Raw genomic sequence first — 19,123 nt, 5'->3', positions numbered from 1 at the left:
ACATGTCACATCACCACTCGAGCACCTCCATGGTTTGTAGCAAGGACTACAAGCGTTTAGAGGAGAACAGATTACTAGTCTTGTATGTAGATTCCCGTTGTTCGCTTCGGCTTCTGGGTTCTATAAGACAAGTAGCTACTTCGTGACGATGGACGCAGCGCTCCTACTGCAACACCCTGCGGTCCTCTCACTGCTTCTGCTCTGCTTTCTTAGGTAGCAAGTTCCTCAACGACAGATCATAGACTACATCCTCGACATCTTTGACCCTGTACTTCAGACCATCGCTACGGCGGCGCAGACTGTCATTCTTGAGGTTGAGGATCTGGAAGCCCGCGTGCAGATCCTTGACGAACTGGTTGATGAGAAGCGGGCGCTCGTAATCACCCAGCGTGACGGCGTTACGTGCAAGGCGTGTCAATTCCTCGACCAGCGTCATAAGAGAATGAAGGTATTCTTCGAGCGAGAGATGGAACTCATCGCGGTCCTTGAGGTTCACAGGAACTGCCCGCGTTAGCCGTGCGCATATGAAGCGGGATTTTGAGCATACTCTTGAAGATCTCGCCGAGCTCCTCGATGGTCAACAGACGGCCGCATTGTACTTGACCGCCATCATACTTGAAGCCGCCGAGCCAGCCCCAGAACAAAGCGCTCTCACACTGTTATGCTGTCAGCTTCGTCGTCACGGGTCTTAGGTGCCTGGCGGGCTTACCGCGCCCTGCATTTGACGACTCCACATGTTGTTGAACTTGTAGTACGGCATCTTTGACGCAGCCTGCGACAGCTGGCCGACAGTGGCGATTACATTGTCAATCGGTTCCTGAGAAGCCTTGAGAATATCGGGTACTGTGTTCATATTAGGCGTGATATTGCTGGACCTGCGACATACCACTCACGCTCGTTCACCGGCGTAGAATGGGCTCTTGACAGCACAAACGAGACATTGCGGTCTGGAATATATTAGAAAAGCCTATGCGCCGAGTTCAAGGTGCCTACTGTGCTTCTCGAGTGCCTGTATGATGTCGCGCAGCTCCTGTCGCGTTGTAAGTACGCTGTCACGTGCAGCTCTATCAGGCGTCACTCACATCCCGAACGGCGGTGTCTTCGTCTACGCGCGCCTGAAGATCCTGGAAGATGGCCGGGTTGACCATGCCTGACTTGGATGCCATTTTGAAGTGTGAGTAGATGTAGAGGTGTTGTTGCGAAGAAGATTGTGTAGGTGATGTCGTTGTTTGTTCGTCACGACAAGCTACGAAATTTCGGCCTCTCACTGTTCACCACGCAAAGTTGCCGCTGTCTCACTGCAAGTGCACATTTCGGACTCCAGGTCGCTCAGAAAACATTTACAGAACGGAAGAGCAGAGCTTTACGTCTCATAAGCCAATTATCCTTGCGTCATGGTATGGCCCATATAGAGAGCAGCGGCGGTGCATATACGCGCCACCGACCCAGCTACACAGGAACGCTGCCTCATTTATACGACCGCAAACTATACACAAAGCCATACATCTGAGCTCGAGTTCTACATTACTTGCTACCAAGACATGGCTCATAGTCACAACACGCATGAGTGCCGCTACCTGCATCAAGTCACCAAAGCTACTAACTCGCTCAAACATCATGCAAAGGAACTTCTTCCTCAAGGTTCTCGCAAGCGAAAACACTCAATGAAAAGGTAGGTTCGCGTCTGCCAGAAGTAGTGTGATACTGGCGACACTGTGCCAGAGAAGATGAGCAAGCCCAGAGCCTCTCCGGCTGGTTTCAAAAATAAGGATAATCTTGAATTTTCCCGTAGGAAAGTTTCAGAGATTAAACTGAAAAGAACAGATACTACACTTGATCTGCAGAAAGTTAGCAAATGTGTTTTATTCTTTGTGTAGAAAACTAAACATACCTAAGCCAAAAGGCAAAGAGAGCTAAAGAACAGAAGAGGAGGACGAGGGAGCGCAGCGTTATATACGCGTTGTGGCCTTGGCGCGCTAAGTATCCCGTGACCTCGTGTAGCGTCGCACGGCTCTTACGTGTGGGGCTTTCCGGCGGAATCTCGGGGTCCAAGCTTTATCCATCAGACAGTGCTGGCTAATGAAGCACGACACATTGTGTCTGCCTAGTTGAACACTCCCAGCAATATTTTCACGCAGATTCACGGAAAATTTGCGGCGGCAGTATCGCGAATTGGATTCATTGCATGTCAGCAAGACACCTACTGAGGCTTTCACGATGATATTTGGAGGCGAAAGAGACTGGCAAGGCAATCGCATCCACGTTGGAGGTTTCAATGAGGATTGTTGTGGGCAGTCGCGATCCTTCCTGCTCCTCCTATGGGCTTTATGCTCATGTCAACGATGATGTTACGCATGTGCATGGCGAGATGTGATGTAGTCATGTTCAGTTTTCCTGTGCGCTGACAACAAAAAGATGGAAGCACTGTGCATTGACGGCGGGTACACCTTCTCACCGTTCAAGCGGGAGTGACACCACAGCATCGTGCGCGCAACACCTTACTGAGCTGCTCTTTCATGTCGTGATGCTGAAACGCGATTTAAAATGACTGGATCCAAGTAACAGACCAGCTCAACTTCTGCTCCCCTCCACGACGCGCTTTATTCGTCCTTTTCCTACCTCGGCCCCTTCGTAAGAACTGGTCTACCATGGATCATTTGGTACCTTACTCTCAGCTTGACGATACGATGCTGCTTCTGGGCTGCAGCCCTAGCACGAGTTTGGCGGAGATCGATCTGCACCGGCTTAACCACTGCCGGCTTCATACTGACAGCAATACCCAGCGCCTCCGCTGCGGCCAGCTCACGAGCGTGGAACTCATAGCTCAAGAACCTCGCCTCGTCGCAGAACCAGTGGAAGCTTTGCACAAAGCCGGCCTGTTCCGTCGTTATGTATTGCCGTCCCTCGACGAGTGAAGCTCCGCCGTGTAGTAGTTGAGTCGCCCAGCTACTGTCGTCGCGTACGATCATCATATTCAGCGCGTATATGTTGATGTCTTCTGCTTTGATCAGTCCGTCGACCCTCAACGAATTTGTCGCGTGACGTAACCGCGGACTTATGGCGTAGAGGAAGAGAGGGCTGCGCACGAGAAAGCAAAGGTCATCTTCAGCTGCTGTTAGTAGCCATACAATCTTACGAACATAGCAACTCACCCAGAAGCTGCTTTCGATTGTATGATGGCAATCTGCCTGGTAACTCATCGAGCAAACCCTGAAGATGGTTACGCAGTAGATCTCCTAGGGGAGCGCGCCGTGGTGATATAACGAGCCGGAGTTTCATCTTTGTCGCGGTCCTGATTCTTGCGTTGAGTCTCACAGTATTCTCTGTAGATTCTTGTACCCGTTTCAGTGATCACGCTGAGTGAGGGGGCCAAAGGTCGTGGTTAGCGAAGTCCTCGTGGTAGTCCGGGTGGGGCGAGTATCACTCTGAGGGGGCTATGCCCGTCAAACGATGATCAAGCTATGTTTCACTTCTCCCGTTATACCAGTCTCATTCTCATGTTGGCGTTGCTGAATCTCATTGTTACTATGAGGTGAAGGGTGCATTACCTGATGAACTTCGTAGAATTCTCACGTTAACCTAACAGCTATTGCTCTTGACGATGCACACCGGGATTCATGGCCTCACATACCGTATCAAGCGTCTATTCTGCTTTCTTTATCTTCACTCTTTCCTCATACGTCTAGCTTGCTTCCTTTTCCATCTGACGGTAATTGTTAGCAAGGAGATTTACCTGTCTGAACAGCTCGCTTATTGCTTCTTCCTCAGAATCCTCTGCCACACCTTTCACGAGGGTGTACTCATCAACCTTGAGCCGAGCAACATAGTCGTATCCCCAAGTCATGTCCGCGAACATCTCATTTTCGATATCACTAAAAGGGTTATCAACGTCCTGCTTTCCAATAGTGATGAATATACGATCGTGATTCTGTTCCGCGGATGGATCGAAATTGGCTGGATAGATCCCATCTGTAGATGCGTTGTGAGGTATAGCGATACCATATGCATCCAGAAATTTATAGTCATTTGCGGAACTTGGTGGATGGGCCGGAGCAGGTGAAGTCGATGGCGTGGGTGCAGTTTCGACTTTATCATCGCATTTCCAGGGGTAGAGCGGAATGTTCTTCCTCTTTGTATCGAGGAGGTAGACAAGATCATCTTTGCGCAGTGTTAACCATGTATCTATCTATTGGAAATGCTGAATTTACCAACAAATCTCCGGCGATCCTTCAGTGCTAAGACAGGAAGCCCGTAGTCTGTCACTCTTCCCATCAAGAGTGCCTCGAGAGGCGACGGGGATCTAACACTGAACTATTTCTTCTCCATATATCTTAGGATTTTGCTTCGATCTGCGAGCAACTAAAGCTGGTAACTTGTAGTACCACGCTTATTACATATTACCTATGTTTGCTGTCAAGCATCACCCATGACCGCATCCATGTGGCTTGCCCATCGCTGGTGGTAAAAACTGACAAACTAGTCATGGTATCAGGCAAGAGCTCAAGAGCGGACGAACGTAATGACAATGTTTGCGAAAGTCAATCATCCAAGCTAGCAACCACTAATATCTTCGATACACACTAGTCCTGGATGCTTGCAAGTGTCCCGCTCCCCCTCCTCTCGTCAGGTCAGGTTCAGGTTGCCAGATCTCAGTTGTCATAGTCCTGCGGATTCAAATCCTCGTACTACCAGAACACATCATGACGAAATGCCAAATCCTTTATCGCCCGAAAAAGCTTCCTCATCGCGTCTTTTGAAGATTCTTTTGAGGTAACTTTTTGGAGAAGTAGATTGTCGACCTGAAACCATGCATCGTATCCCAATATTCTAATCTTTCCATTGTTTTTCTCCCACAGCCGCGGCTGAATCTTGATAGCGATGCGATCCACACTCTCTTTCTTGGATGCATCAAAACCCTTGGGGTACGGTTTGTCAGGATCTTGTCGTGTCTGCCTCGCAGCATCTTCCTTACGCGAGCTTCTACTTTCTTTCAGACTAGCGACTGAGGCGAGGAGATCTGCTTCAGCGGGGAGTGGAGTGTCGCCGACCTCGAGTGCCCAAGGGTAAGCAGATATTTGTTCCCTCCCGACATCGAGAAGATAAATGATGTCCCCTTTGCATCTATTAAGAGAGTATCAAGATCATAGACGTCCTATACTTACTGCAGAAAGACTGATAAATCTGATGATCCTCTGGCGTGAAAATCGGAAGGTTTTCGGCTTTGCAGATATAGTCGAGGCGATCTTGAATTAGGATATTGTCTTTTCTTTCGTCCATGGATGCTAAGACTTCGCGGTAGCCTTTGCGTACAAGGGTACATGTAGCAGGCGAGGTCAACGTCTTATGCAATAGTTTCGTTTGCTGGCAAGCGGTCCTGATAATCATTATGTGAGCTACAATTAACTTACAACAAAGGGGTGGCCAGCTGATCTCAACGCACACCAGCAAAGTGCTAGAGGATATTTCATACATCATTGTTTTGGTTACTCCATAGCTATCAGCTGAAGTCACACCTGCCCAGCTTCGCTTCAGAGCCACAAACAGAGGAGGATACGACATCGAAAGTCACGATAGCCAATACACGCCAGGAACCTCGATGTACCCCGTGACTCGGTCATTCCCACCGCCCCGCCATCGCGATAACCTTCTTCAACGCAAGTAGCAGCGCATCAGCGGCCCACAAGGTGCTTCTGCCCTTCGCCAGTACATGCCCATCTACAGTGATGCGGACTACATTGCCCACAAACACTACTTTGCCACTGGAATCGAGTTCCTCGCCCACTTCGAGTCGAACATCAAGCTTGGTCTCGCAATCTTCCATGATTACCGCATTGAAGGTGGGGCGGCTGACAGAATGCTCGAGTGTCTGCGTCTGCCAGCTATGTTCGTCGATGAAGGCCGGGTTTGCGAGAAGCGATGAGACCGCGGCTAGAAGGCGTCAGCTGAGTTCAAAAAGGTGCAAATGACAAAGCAACTTACCGAGGAAGTGATCGTAGTTTTCAGCCTCGAGTGGCGGAAGGCCGCGATTCTTCTTGTCTGTTAAGATCTTCTCGAATGCTTGTCGGATGGGACTGGAAGCCATTATTTGCAGCTCAGTGTTCGTGTGTTGGATTGGTAAATAGTGAATGGCGGACACTTTTCGATAGTGGGAACAAAGTTTATATATGCTTTTGTGCTTGTTGCGATGTCTTGCGCACCTCCACCGCTTGTCCCCTTGAGCACTGCTGCTCGTTTGCGATTGCAGTGATGGTAGATGTAACCTTACCAATGGTAACTTTCTTGCCCCACGGGATAGCTGTTGACGTTACTCTCCGCAGGCATTCTGGTAAGATTGTTTTCGTTGTCATAATAACGATATCTAATATTAAGCAAAATCTATGATTGCAAACGAGCGAAAGCGGGATGTACATGCCGAGAATATCGGATCTGTATTTTAGAAAACCTTCTTGCATCAAACCATGATTATAGGACGAAATACTCGTACATGGTTTTCTGAGTCCCGTCCGCATTAAGTATCCCGATCCATCTTGCTGGGATGAACGCCACCCAAAACCCACCATTGTGGTCGATCCCGGCCTTTGGGATACAGTTCCATAGCCTCGTCGCCTCGACCGGCCAGCCGGTACGTGGGTCAACTTCAACTTCTTCCAATTCGATCGCTCGTTTGGACACTACGACGTGTTGCTGCGCATCCCAAAGACCTTCGCGGGGTGGATTACGTTCCAGAAGTGCTACTGCTTCTCGCCGAGTGGTGGGACAGCGACACCGGGTGGCGACAAAGTACAGCTGTGGTATAATCGCAATGTCGAGTGTAAAACGAGCGGTGTTGGATTTTGCCGGCGGTGTGAGATCGATGACTTCCCGGGCGCTACGTACTATCTCTTTGAAGTCATCCAGGTAAGCGTCATACGTTTTCTCTATAACGCTTGCTGAGCATGAGACATAGATAAGGGTAGTGTGGTAAGAAGCTTTGAGTGAGCTAGCAGCAATGCTCTCTTCATTGGAGAGCTTATGGTGGAGTTCAAAGCGCCGCATATTCTCATACCAGATACGATGACATGCCACAAGGTTGTCTCTTTCATTATAAGCGTCGTTGCTAGGCTCTTGTCGAAAGATGGCTTTGCGACCCATCATATACAGATGGATGATAGTTGCGTTGCGGAGCTCGAAGTAGACTCTTTGCACTTCTGAAAGGCTTTGGAATTGGGTACGACTGTACATCGCTGGTGTTGGACTTGGTATTTCCAAGTCTTGTATAGCCTTGAATCCATACAACAGATCTTGCGCCATGCCGCGGGTAAAGATTGGTACAACTGTCTCTTCGATCGCACTCTGTGAAGATCTCGAGCCGCTAGGTGAAGCAATGCCTGCTGACTGATTCTGGTACACTGCTAGTCCCCGTCGGCGCGCGGCTATCAATCTAAAGCCGTTGTTCAAATGGGTAAGGCCGGTGTGATAGTTGCCTTGGAGAAATTCGATGCAAACGAATAGAAGACAAACGACGAGGCCAAGCTCGTGCGAGTAAGTGGTCTCCCTCATGCGATCGACTAAGCATCTGATAGATAGATTGTAGTGTGACAGCATGACCTTACGATCGCGATTTGTCATAAATCTCGAGCATGCATGCTTCATATCTCCTGGCTCAGTTTGGCAGAGAGCACCCAGAGCCACTAATGCATGACGCACAGCAGGCTCCGAATGCGCCATCTGAATTGCGATGCGCGACCAAAATTCCTTGTCGAAACTAGTCGAAAGCGCAGGGCGAGCGCAGTGGTAATAGAACTCTAGAAAGCGTGCGCTATCCCCAAGGTTGCCTAAGGTGGATATCGCGTTTTGCGGACCGGATGCCTGGCTGTAACTCCAAACGTGGACTTGGAAGGCACCGCCGTTTGATTGATAGCCCTCGCACTTGCGGCCGGTACTCGTACACCTAGCAACGTCAGTCTGCTGCAGCAACCTGCAAATACAGGTGCAAGGGCTCACTTGAGGCATGTCGGCTTGGCCTCGTCACACTTGACGTGTCGTACTCTAGAAGCAATTAGTTGGAGTTGGCAACAGTCAAGGCATCTACTACACACTTGCAAGTCCGGCAGCCTGTTCTCACTTTGGGACTGCGCTTGCGAGACTGAACCCGCACACCGCCCTGCGACGACATGCTGGATAAGTGCCAAGGGCAACGGTAGTGGTAGAGGACACGTCCATGATGAGGACGCGTGAGAACAGTCTATCGGATGCGGTACAGGATGCAGGCGCGATGGTGTTCTGAACCGCTCGCAGCCAATCACGACACCGATGACAAGATGTCATCACGTGCTTTTACGAGCCAACCAATCACAAAATCATTGGTCCCACAGATCTCTCAGGCGTGCCATTAATCCCCTGAGCAAATACCCAAACACTTGTCAGTGGCATCTTTCCCTTGGCCAACTACAACAATCACGACACAGGAACTGTAAATGTACACCATCACCTTGCCTTTCCTGAGGCGGACGATCATACATTGGTATCATTAGGAAAGAGAGATTCGTAGGTCTCTATGACCCGGTCTATGTGCAACATAAGTATGAGCGCCGACATTATTCTTACAGATTTGGTTCGACCGAACACTACCCGGCCCCCATGTCAATCACTCTAGCGCCCCCACCCTCACCCCATGGCTACTTGTTCTGGCCCGCCTCAACTCATCCTGTACGACGATGTCTGCATGCAGCCTCACAGCGACCTTATCAAAGCCTCCTTTACACATTGCCAGCAACTCCTCATCGTACATGGGATCATTTCCGTCTTTTTCGCAAAGGTCGCCCTTGAGGAGGATCGCCAATTCACCGTGGTTTGGAAGCACGGCGAGACAAAGGTAGCGGTAGATACCCTCTCGCCCAATAAACATGCTGATTCGGTTGAGTGACTGAATGCCATCTGGTCCGAACATACCCCTTTGACCGCTAAATCTGATTTGACCAGCCAGACGTTCTGTTTTTCGGTCGTGTTAGTGAAAGAGAAGGGACATGGAGGGCGGAGGAGATGGCTTACGGGATACATTCTGTAGCGCATCTGGATTCCTTGTCCACCACTCGCTTAGGTTATCCTGGAGAACCAGATAAACTCGATCGTAGACCATACTGTAAGTCAAACACGCGAGCGGTTCGGGATGAACCAGTGGTTCGTACGCTTGCGGCTCTGGTGGTCGCAGAGAGGGCGGCTGTGTAGCAAGGAGCGGCATGTGGCTCGCTTGCGATATCTGATGGGCGGGAGCGTATGCGGGAGCATACGCTGTTGGTGGGATGTTCATGCGCGAAGGGTGGAACTGGGGCATATTTGGTGTTGGCCGCGACTGCTGCGGTATAGATGTGATTGTCGACACCACCGGAGAAGGCAAGCCAGGGGATAGCGAAGGGGCTGCTGAAGCGGTCATGAAACGAAGAGGATTCTGTGTCCTGAAGTCGGCCAGTCTTGAGAGCGCCGCTTCAGCAGAGCGGTGATAGGGGTGGTCAGCCATTTCATTTGGTGGTTGAGTTGGAGCAGGATTGTTTCTGTTCCATGCTGCCAATTCTGTGAAGATTCGCCACTCAATACTGGAGTCTTCACTCATGAAGGCGGGTCGAGCAAGAGGACTTGGGAAATTGGGGAGTGAGTGCTCGTGATATGCGTTCGCAAGGAGATGTTAGTGGTGATTTGATCGTTGAGAGCTGAGGTCACCAAGGAAATTGCTTGACTGAGATTTGAGCGTGAATGCGAAAGAGACTAGAAATTAAATAACTGTTAAAGGACTTTTCGAGATGGGTCGCATCGCTTCTTTACCATAGTTCAGCGCCATAGGCATTCATGGACCCTGATAAACGACCTGCCGTGGTTGAGTGATACCGCACCACAGGACGAGCAAAGACATTCGTAGATTTGATTCGCCATTCCATATTTTGCCGTCGAGTGCCAATCGCAATGTAGGGCATGATTGGTGCTGGAGATTCGCAAACCGTTGGAGTGTTCGACGATAACGAGGATGTAGGAGACGTGCTAGCAGGTCAAACATTGAGCGAGGACCTGCTATTTATGCGTACTTTCATTGGTGGACGGCAGCGCAGCTGTCCAACCATCTTGGTACTTGCTAAAATCAAACGTGGATAGAGGTAGGTGTGATCAAGATTCTGTTTGGGAAGACACCATTCGATGCCTAGATACCAACACATCATGAGTGCACCTGCTGTAGAGGCTACAGCCTGGAAAGTCACGAGGAAGTATCGCTGGTGTTGCTCAGGTGGAGAGCAAAAAGCTCTGAGGACGGAAATAGCTGGCGCTAGTCCCGAAGTGCATACGACCTGCATTGTGGGACTAGTGCGGCTCGGGAACTGTCAACAGTGCGCATTCACTCCTGACAACCGCCCCCATAGTATCCCTGACCCTCGTCGCACCCCACCGCGCCTTCTCTCGTTACTGTTTACCTTGCAGACATTCGCTCGCTAGCCGTCTGCACCTTCCGCGACTACCAAACCTCACTCACTTGTCGTCGTCGACACCACGCTTCCGCCCTACACCGCGCGCCGGACCCGCCGTAACCCGACCGACATCGCACGTTTCACACCCAGCCAACATGGGCTTCGGCGACTTTCAGACGATTTGCGAAAAGGCTCCGCTGCCGCTATGCGCTCTTGTGGGTCACCAGGATATCAATAATGGCGTCGGCATTCAGACCGAGTGCTATGCGCGGACGGTCGAGATTGCGAATACCCTCATCTTCGAGACGGCCAACGACTTTATGCACATCCTCGCCATGGTCATGACAGTCGTCATGATTATCCATGTGCGCTCCAAGTTCACGGCTGTTGGTACGTTGGCGCATTGCCGTATAACCCCGGGAGCCTCTACTCACGCACAGCAGGCCGAAAGGAGATCACGTCGTTCTTTTACATCTACCTCTTCCTCACCATCATATCGCTCGTCCTCGATGCCGGTGTCGCCGCCCCTGGTTCTGCCGCTTACCCCTACTTCGCTGCCGCCCAGAATGGCCTCGTCTCTGCGCTATGTACCTGCTTGCTGATCAACGGCTTCGTCGGTTTCCAACTCTACGAAGACGGTACAACACTATCAGTATGGCTACTGCGTCTCTCCACCCTTGTCATGTTCATAGTCGGCGGTGCTGTGAACCTCTTGACTTTCAAGGGCTGGGCCGGACTGAACCCCGGAAACCCTATCGCTATCTTTGTCGTTACTTACATCGTCAACGCCATTTGCCTCTTCGTCTACGCCGTCAGCCAGATCATTCTGGTTGTTGGAACCCTCGAAGACCGCTGGCCACTCGGTGATATTTCGTTTGGCATCTTCTTCTTTGTCATTGGTCAGGTCATCCTCTACGTCTTCAGCGACACCATCTGCGACCAAGTACAGCACTACATCGATGGCCTCTTCTTCGCTACCATTTGCAACCTGCTCGCAGTCATGATGGTCTACAAGGCAAGTCACCCTCTACCACATCGCATGCCCATCGACACTAACACCTACATAGTACTGGGATTCCATCACTCGCGAAGACCTCGAATTTTCCGTCGGCGTCAAGCAACACAACTGGGAGATCAAAGAGCCATTGGACTATGAAGACAAGCGCGGCACCATGTACCAGCAATCCGAGTACGAGCCATCACTATACCAGCAACCATACCACCCCCGCAACTCGCACTACTCCGCCGTCGGCCATTGAGTTCACGACAACCTCTCGCCTCTGAATTGCCTTCAACGATATTTGTTTTGCACATACCTTTATACGCATGGGATGGAGTTTACGGCGTATACATGCTTCGGCAAAATGTTTCGGCGCTTTTATGGGATGACTTGGGAGGATACAGTGGCTGCGAAAGCACCTGGTAATGTGCTTCCTGACAGCCTTACGCAGACGCATTTACGACCATCTTTAGCGCTTATATAGTATATAGTAATACAACCTCTCTTGACTCGACCGAAGTCGTCCTTTCGCGCATTGTGATGTCCGGGCCGACGCCTCCTCGCGATTGCGCACCATGTGTGATGATGGAACAACGACTACCCATTCCCGTTCCACGACGCCAGGACAATTGCTAGAGCTCTTCTCGCTATATCAACTGAGAATAAAACTGTTTCCGCAATTCTTCGCAAATCGTGGTAGAACAAATATCCGGCTCCTTCCCCGGATTCGCTGTTGGGTCATTATACGCTAATGGGTGGGTCGATGTGCGTCCCCGCATGCCCGATACACCTTCGGACATCGCGTTCGGCAGACATGCGACATCTGTTGAGCACCCATCTTACAATCAGGTCTCCCACTCCCGTATACTAGAGTCCTTTGTCCCTTTTAGCCTGTCGACTAGTCGTTCGCTGTACATAATTACTTATCGTCATCTACATCATTCACGGTCTCGGACTGTAGTCTACCAACGTCCTGAGAGACGATAATCGAGCGCAATCACAGCAACACGATGCCAAAGACGGACGTTCTCATCGCCGGTTCTGGCTCTGCTGGTATCTTTGCAGCAACCTGGCTCGCGATTTTCGACATACCCTTTACCATTCTAGAGAGACGATCCGGGCCGTTAGAGATTGGTCAAGCAGATGGCGTTCAAGTCCGTACAGTAGAGATCTATGAATCATTCGGTCTATCAGAAGAGCTGTTGCGAGAAGCGTATCACATACTGGAAGTGTGCTTTTGGGGGGTCGATGAAGATCGCAGCGGGAATGCCAAAGGCGGTATCAAGAGGAAGAGCAGATCCATTGACACCGAGAAAGGATTGAGTCACCTACCTCATGTGATACTCAACCAAGCGCGTATGAATGGTTTGATGCTGGGAAAGATGGAGAATGTGCTGAAAGAGAAGGGGAAGTGGAAAAAAGGCACAAGCAATGGCATCGAGTACGGATGGGCTGTCAAAGCTGTGGACATTGACGAGAAGAGCAAGAACGACCCAGACGCACATTGCGTCAAAGTCACTGCAGAGAAAGATGGAAAAGAGGAAGTCTGGGAAGCAAAATACGTCCTAGGCTGCGATGGCGCGCATTCCACTATCCGGAAAGCCCTCGATATTCGCATGCTGGGCGACACCTCCGATACCGTCTGGGGTGTTATGGATATCTACCCGCTCACATCTTTTCCCGACATTCGTCGTAAATGCACCATACACAGCGCAGCCGGCAACCTGCTCATCATTCCGCGCGAGGGCGGCCAGCTAGTGCGATTCTACATTCAACTACCTGCAGGCGTACATCCCAAGGAAGTGAAACTGGCCGATTTGCAAGATCAGGCTCGAAGGATCTTTGCGCCGTATACCATGGACTTTGCGGACGTGTTCTGGTGGAGCGCATATAGTATCGGGCAGCGTCTCGCTTCTGCATTCCATGCTCACAACCGCGTCTTCCTGACTGGCGATGCCTGTCACACGCATTCTCCAAAAGCAGGCCAAGGGATGAATGTGTCGCTCCAGGATGGCTACAACATTGGCTGGAAGCTAGGATCCGTCCTATCCGGTCTCTCACCTCCATCTCTGCTTTCGACATACGTCTCCGAACGCAGCAAGACAGCAGCCGATCTCATCGCATTCGACAAAGAACTCGCCAAAATGTTCAGCCGCAAGGAGAAATACGAGGGTGAGTTTGCCGACTACTTCACGAAGAGTGGGCGTTATATGGCGGGCTTTACCGCAAGATACGAAGACTCCATGGTCACTAGTGGGATGCGGAGCGATGGTAGTAAGGCTACGGCAGTGACGGTGGGGATGCGCTTTCCGAGTGCGCAGGTAACACGATTCTGCGATTGCAAGGCTGTGCAGTTGCAAAGCGTGCTCAAGAGTGATGGTAGATGGCGAATTGTCGTGTTTGCTGGGGATGTCAATCAAGCGGCGCATCAGAGGCGATTGGATAAGGTATGGTCTCCAACCTTTGATATTGCCTCATCGTACTAAAATTGCATAGCTAGCGAAAGCTCTCGAATCAATTGCGCGTCGATATACATCCACGGCGAAACACATCGACAGCGTTATCGAGCCTATCCTAGTACTGAGTAGCAAGTTTCGCGACACCGAACAAGAACGCATACCAGACTACTTCTGGCCCAAGAGTGGAAAGTGGGGTATACGTGGTATGTCTCCTTCTCTATCATGGAAGACAATCACGCTGACAGAGACTTTAGATCTCCACAAGACATATCTTGACGATGAACATTACAACTCTGGTCATGGACACGCTTACAAGAGTTACGGTGTTGATCTGGATGCGGGCGCTGTAGTGATCGTGAGGCCAGATCAATGTGAGTGACTATAATTTGATGACAAGCGCAAGGCGGACATGCTAATGCTATATAGATGTTTCGGTGGTGACGACTCTGGATGACTTTGATGGTATTGCGAAGTTCTTTGCAGGCTTTTTGATTGAACAGGCACCAATGAAAAGCGTAGGTGCAAGCGCGAAACTATGATAGATATGGCTGGTGCGGTGGTAGTCTTTACAGTGCTTGGGTGCTAGCTGGGACTGCACACACATGCCGACGCCCGGACTCGATGAGTATATATATCCATGATCATCTCTCCTGCATTCTTCCATCAACCTCACAAACTATTTACCAAAACATGGTGGGAACACGGACATGGACTGTCCTTCCCCTCGTTTCAAAATCAAATCCGTACATATCATGGAGCAGTGGCCGAGTGTGTCCAAACTCAAACTGGTTCATTCTATATTGTTCGGCAGCACAAGCGCCGCCCACTACATCAAAAACCACCCATCGTTCTTATGCTTCTGTCGGTCGGGGACCATCAAAAGGTTCGAAGAAGAAAACCATATCGCCCTGTACCAAAAACCGATTTTGATCGCTTTATGGGCAAAGAGCAAAAACACTACCTCAGAGTACTCGTCTTTTTCGAAATGCACCTATCGTTTTTCTCATCTGCCGGAAAGACTTTTCTATTCTCGCTCGTGAACAGCAAGAACATCACTTATCCAGGCATGATAACTTATTGCGTAGCAAATCAAAAATCCCGCGTGCATCAATTCATGTCTTGCTCATCGAAGATGGTTACACCATATACTACAGGCTTCAGTTTTGTAAAGCATAGCAATCATTCTGCATGCTGTATTCAGGCTTTACTGTTCGATGAGTAAGCCTCAAATCGAGCTCATACAGCGTTTGACTCTCCAGCGATATAAAAGCTCGCTCTTCGAGTACAACAATCGTTCACTACACGCCTCACATTTAAACTCGAAAAATTGCTTCGCACTGGCCTCTCAAACATACTTGGAAGGAGAACATGTTTCTGGTTTCTGTTTCTCGGCCTCATCCTGCTAGTCCCAAAGCCTCTATGACTTTGTGCCATATATTGTTTCGAGGATTGATGACCTGGCATGTCTTTACCAGAGAGATTACTACGCTTGTATGATATATACAATCTGCGTATTTCTGTCCTTACCACTCTCCATCCTGTACCATTCTTTCTCTATTGTCAAAAGGCTCAGAAAAAGACGTACGTTGGGCAGACCAAACATTTTCGCTCTACCGATTCATGAGTCCTTGGGTGGTGCTGCGTGCACATCCCGTCATTCACACAATGAAAGAAACTCCTTGCTTTGGAACAATGAATGATAGAGCCAGAACTGTAGTTCACATACCAAAGTCTACCAGTGGAATACACATGTTTTCTCATCAATGAATTCACTGCGAAAAGTTGTGCAGGCAAGGAGTTTTTCCGACAAAAGCTTTCGGTACTTCCTTCTTGAATCATCGTTGCTCAAAAGATACAAGCATCGATACTATGAGACCTGCCTCGGTAGAACCTATTCTCATGCCAGTCATGGGTGCGCGTTAATCCTTTAAGACGTTGTGTTTCAAGGTCTATGACTCCTGCTGTCGCTTGTGGGTTGTCATCATGAGGACATTGACAACAACCTGCATTGATTGTTTCGACCCCCATGACACGGAGTAAAATGCCGAATCCCACTACAATCTACAGTTCTTCTCCCCTCATATTGAAAAAAAGTAACTCGCGTTCGGTCTGGATCACCGATCCATCCTCCTATTTTTCACACCTACTGTAAACAGCATGTTCGCCCCCGCACAACTACGCCTCACCTGCTGTGGACCCAATATTACGCTATAATATCGGCTGGCGATTCTTACCGCAGCAATCAGAGCTCGAAGCGACGGGGTCTCGAGTGTGGTGATAGGGGCTCATGACGTTTGGTGTTTCGACAACACCGGCGGAGTAAGTCGCCGCGCGCCAATCAGACGTTGAGGCAATTTGAAAATATCGGCGATTCGGATAGCGTGGCTGATTAAGGCGGGCCGGGTAGGTGGGCCTTCGTGCAAACATGGAAATAATTTTCTCATGTTGATGGAGACGGGATAGGCGGGAACAGGTATCCGCGGAATATGGGGTTTGGGAAGTGTGGCTTGTTGTGGCTCAACGTCCTTTGCTACCAAGTGGTTAGTGGCTACCAAAATGACGAAGAAGAATATGCTGTTCTTTCCAAGGTACATGGTAGCAGTTCTGTTTAGGCAAAATGCTGTGCATTGGTAAATCGTTGCACTTTTATCACTTGCATGATTAACGTGTCAAAGGCATCAGTACTTGTCAGCGGCGTATCATTTGATCGCGTGGGAAGTCTATCGAAACCAGCAATCTCATCTCACCTGATAGCTTTCCATCAGGCCAATTCTGCTGTGTTCAGATCAAGAAGCGGTCAAGTACTGAACGCGCGATCCTGTTCCATTTAGCAGCGTTTTATACGGCATAAATATCGGAAACGCTACTAAAAATCAGGTGATTCCAGTGCAGCCTTGCAACTCATACAGCCTCACCATCGCAATCACTTCACAAGTTTGAAGCAAACCAGACACAATTTCCAATTAAAACATGGTGCTAATGGCAAAGCATAATGACCGAGGATAGGCCTAAAGACATTGTTTCGGGCAAGACAACACTCCACCTAGAGCCGTTTACCCAGATATTCGGCGCAACTATGGGAAGGAGTGTATACACAAGGAGAAGACGTTGCAGCGAACAAAACAAGGTCACAAATGTGGCGGTTCTTGGCTTGGTATTGACTTAGCACGTGTCGCCACTAACCCAGGCACCGGTAAGCAGAGGAGGGCCGAAGAGGGTGAAACGGTGTCTGAGCTCGTCTCCTGGGAAAGTATTGTATGGGTCTATCTTAGTCAGACTTTAGAGGGAGGCTACGCTTATCTGAGCAGAGCCTAGTCTAATCGGGTACTAGATCGCAGATCTATCCCGGTCATAGTTAGCTCATGTAGGCTCTGCTAGTGGCTTACATACAACACTTTCCCTGGACACTGTGTATATCGAAGGAATGCCGAGTTTCTCGATGCGCGCGATGCGTGCTTTGTTTTGCCAATATCACCGAGATCGTGGATGCAACAGTACAACAACTTCCGTCCGAGCGTAGTGCTCTGCGCACGCCAACCACTTCTCCGTCTCTTGCTACGAAGTGTTGACTTTTCGAGGACGCCAGATGAATTGAAGCTGATTGGGGAGTCGTTACCATGGAACCTTAAAAATCTCAGCTGGGCACATCGCTCACTACAAGGCAAAGTGTCACTCTGAAAGATCTGCCGATCTCTTCGCAAAGCCTCTGTGCTCGCTCGCGATCTCTCCCGTAGCAGAGCCGCAAATGAACACCGAGGGTCCTAAGCAACAGATACGCTATACCTTCTTTGTATCCTGTCTCTCGATTGCGCACTCACGTTCTGACGTGGTGAAGGCTGACAGGTGGGTATTGCGCAAGGCGCTAGAGGGAATTCCCGTAATGTCGCGCATCGTAATTTCCAAAGACCGCTTCTCGCCTAAGATAGTCTCTGCTTCCGACAATCTTCACGGCGGTGAGCCCTTACCAAGACGCCCCTTCCGTGGTTCGGCGTTACTACTTACAGGGATCGCTGGTGTTTGGAAATGATATCGCCTGAACCAAGTGCAACGATCCGTCAATGGGGAACTAACTACCATTGGCAGCTTGCGATACGTTCATGGATTCATTTCAGCGTATCTGGACACGCTTTCATGTGAATTCTGCAAAGCGCGAATAATGTGGAACTTGGAAGTGCTGGTGTATTTCAGAGCATTCTGCGGAGGTGCATGCTTAGAGTATCATCGGTATTGCTTATAAAACAATCAGCATTGGAAGAATGTAGGGTCGCATACATGTTCTTGTAACCCATTAAGCATTACTTGACTAGAATGGCCTCTAAGAGGCGAAGTAATAACAAGAATCGCAGAGCGTGCGACGAGCCATCAATGTGCTCTGAACAAGCCCCTGATGCTTAATCAACCAACTACAAGCTATCCGATAATACCACATCGCGTTCTCTCCCCTGATTGAATCAATCATCGACATCCCTGCTGATGACCTGGAAGGTTCTACTACATGTCTTCCTCCGATGAAATTACACATAGAGTAGGCCTTCAAAAGAGCTTTGCCGATGGCGCAAGTGCATTACAGCATCTAGTAGATGTAGGGTTGTCCACACTTCTTGCGGAAATTGGCGTTCCACGAGCTGACATTGGAGAATTTCCCGCCGGCGTTGCATTGGTTGGCAGTGGTAGAGTCCTTGGATGCCTTGTTGCACATCCTCGTGCAGTCATTGACTATGTTGTCCTAGAAATAACAGCGGTGAGCAAGTCAAGCTTCAGTGTAAAGTAGTATATGGGGACTTACAATAACGCAGCAGTGGCTGCCGTCTGTGTAAAGGCACTGGCAGTACGAAGCAGCAACGCTGCTTACACTAGCGAAGAGCACGGTAACGATGGTGAGAAGGCGGACCATTTTGGGCGTTGATGAGGACAATGTAATGGGATCAGGCTGCGAGATTATGTGAGGATTGATGTGATGGTGTTGATGAACGAAAGTCTTCGTAAATTTGCAAGAGAAAACACGATCTTTATACCCAGGTAGAGTCCAGTAGACCAAGAGACCACACAACACGAGTTGTAGACATATCTACGGGAATTCGGCAAGCAATCTACGGGGGACGTGCATATCTTACATCGGCGCATTCAACATACCGTGGTACGGCTCAAATGAGGCATATCGTGAGGTACGTACGGACCGAATGTTAGTGGTGTATCACGGCAGTACCCAAAAGATCCTTGAGTACGGACTACAG

The 19,123-nt window shown here is 49.7% G+C and overlaps 7 protein-coding genes across 7 annotated transcripts; 2 read left to right on the top strand and 5 right to left on the bottom strand.

The window, feature by feature from the left end:
- Window positions 1–187: 187 nt before the first annotated feature.
- Window positions 188–1,166, bottom strand: AA0111_g2813 (hypothetical protein; the record flags this gene model as incomplete). The annotated part of the gene is made up of 6 exons (XM_028648626.1): window positions 188–501; window positions 548–656; window positions 710–843; window positions 894–947; window positions 994–1,030; window positions 1,083–1,166. The coding sequence occupies 6 exons, from the start codon at window positions 1,164–1,166 to the stop codon at window positions 188–190; spliced, it is 732 nt and encodes a 243-aa protein (XP_028509714.1).
- Window positions 1,167–2,615: 1,449 nt separating this feature from the next.
- AA0111_g2812 (hypothetical protein) lies at window positions 2,616–3,279 on the bottom strand (the record flags this gene model as incomplete). Its single annotated transcript, XM_028648625.1, has 2 exons — window positions 2,616–3,103; window positions 3,153–3,279. 2 exons carry the CDS (start codon window positions 3,277–3,279, stop codon window positions 2,616–2,618), a joined length of 615 nt encoding a protein of 204 aa, XP_028509715.1.
- Window positions 3,280–5,614: 2,335 nt separating this feature from the next.
- On the bottom strand, window positions 5,615–6,082 carry AA0111_g2811 (hypothetical protein; the record flags this gene model as incomplete). Its single annotated transcript, XM_028648624.1, has 2 exons — window positions 5,615–5,928; window positions 5,980–6,082. The coding sequence occupies 2 exons, from the start codon at window positions 6,080–6,082 to the stop codon at window positions 5,615–5,617; spliced, it is 417 nt and encodes a 138-aa protein (XP_028509716.1).
- Window positions 6,083–8,986: 2,904 nt separating this feature from the next.
- Window positions 8,987–9,589, bottom strand: AA0111_g2810 (hypothetical protein; the record flags this gene model as incomplete). Its single annotated transcript, XM_028648623.1, has 1 exon — window positions 8,987–9,589. The coding sequence occupies one exon, from the start codon at window positions 9,587–9,589 to the stop codon at window positions 8,987–8,989; it is 603 nt and encodes a 200-aa protein (XP_028509644.1).
- Window positions 9,590–10,585: 996 nt separating this feature from the next.
- Window positions 10,586–11,689, top strand: AA0111_g2809 (Chitin synthase export chaperone; the record flags this gene model as incomplete). The annotated part of the gene is made up of 3 exons (XM_028648621.1): window positions 10,586–10,820; window positions 10,874–11,445; window positions 11,498–11,689. 3 exons carry the CDS (start codon window positions 10,586–10,588, stop codon window positions 11,687–11,689), a joined length of 999 nt encoding a protein of 332 aa, XP_028509462.1.
- A 751-nt stretch (window positions 11,690–12,440) lies between these two features.
- Window positions 12,441–14,428, top strand: AA0111_g2808 (3-hydroxybenzoate 4-monooxygenase; the record flags this gene model as incomplete). Its single annotated transcript, XM_028648620.1, has 4 exons — window positions 12,441–13,877; window positions 13,927–14,092; window positions 14,144–14,260; window positions 14,316–14,428. 4 exons carry the CDS (start codon window positions 12,441–12,443, stop codon window positions 14,426–14,428), a joined length of 1,833 nt encoding a protein of 610 aa, XP_028509461.1.
- Window positions 14,429–18,462: 4,034 nt separating this feature from the next.
- AA0111_g2807 (hypothetical protein) lies at window positions 18,463–18,783 on the bottom strand (the record flags this gene model as incomplete). The annotated part of the gene is made up of 2 exons (XM_028648619.1): window positions 18,463–18,615; window positions 18,676–18,783. 2 exons carry the CDS (start codon window positions 18,781–18,783, stop codon window positions 18,463–18,465), a joined length of 261 nt encoding a protein of 86 aa, XP_028509460.1.
- Between the last annotated feature and the right edge of the window lie 340 nt (window positions 18,784–19,123).

The sequence above is a fragment of the Alternaria arborescens genome (assembly GCF_004154835.1).
Source record: "Alternaria arborescens strain FERA 675 chromosome Unknown contig_5, whole genome shotgun sequence".
Lineage (NCBI taxonomy): Eukaryota > Fungi > Ascomycota > Dothideomycetes > Pleosporales > Pleosporaceae > Alternaria > Alternaria arborescens.
The sequence above is the reverse complement of the archived record's forward strand: the minus strand, read 5'-3'. Positions and strand labels throughout refer to the sequence as shown.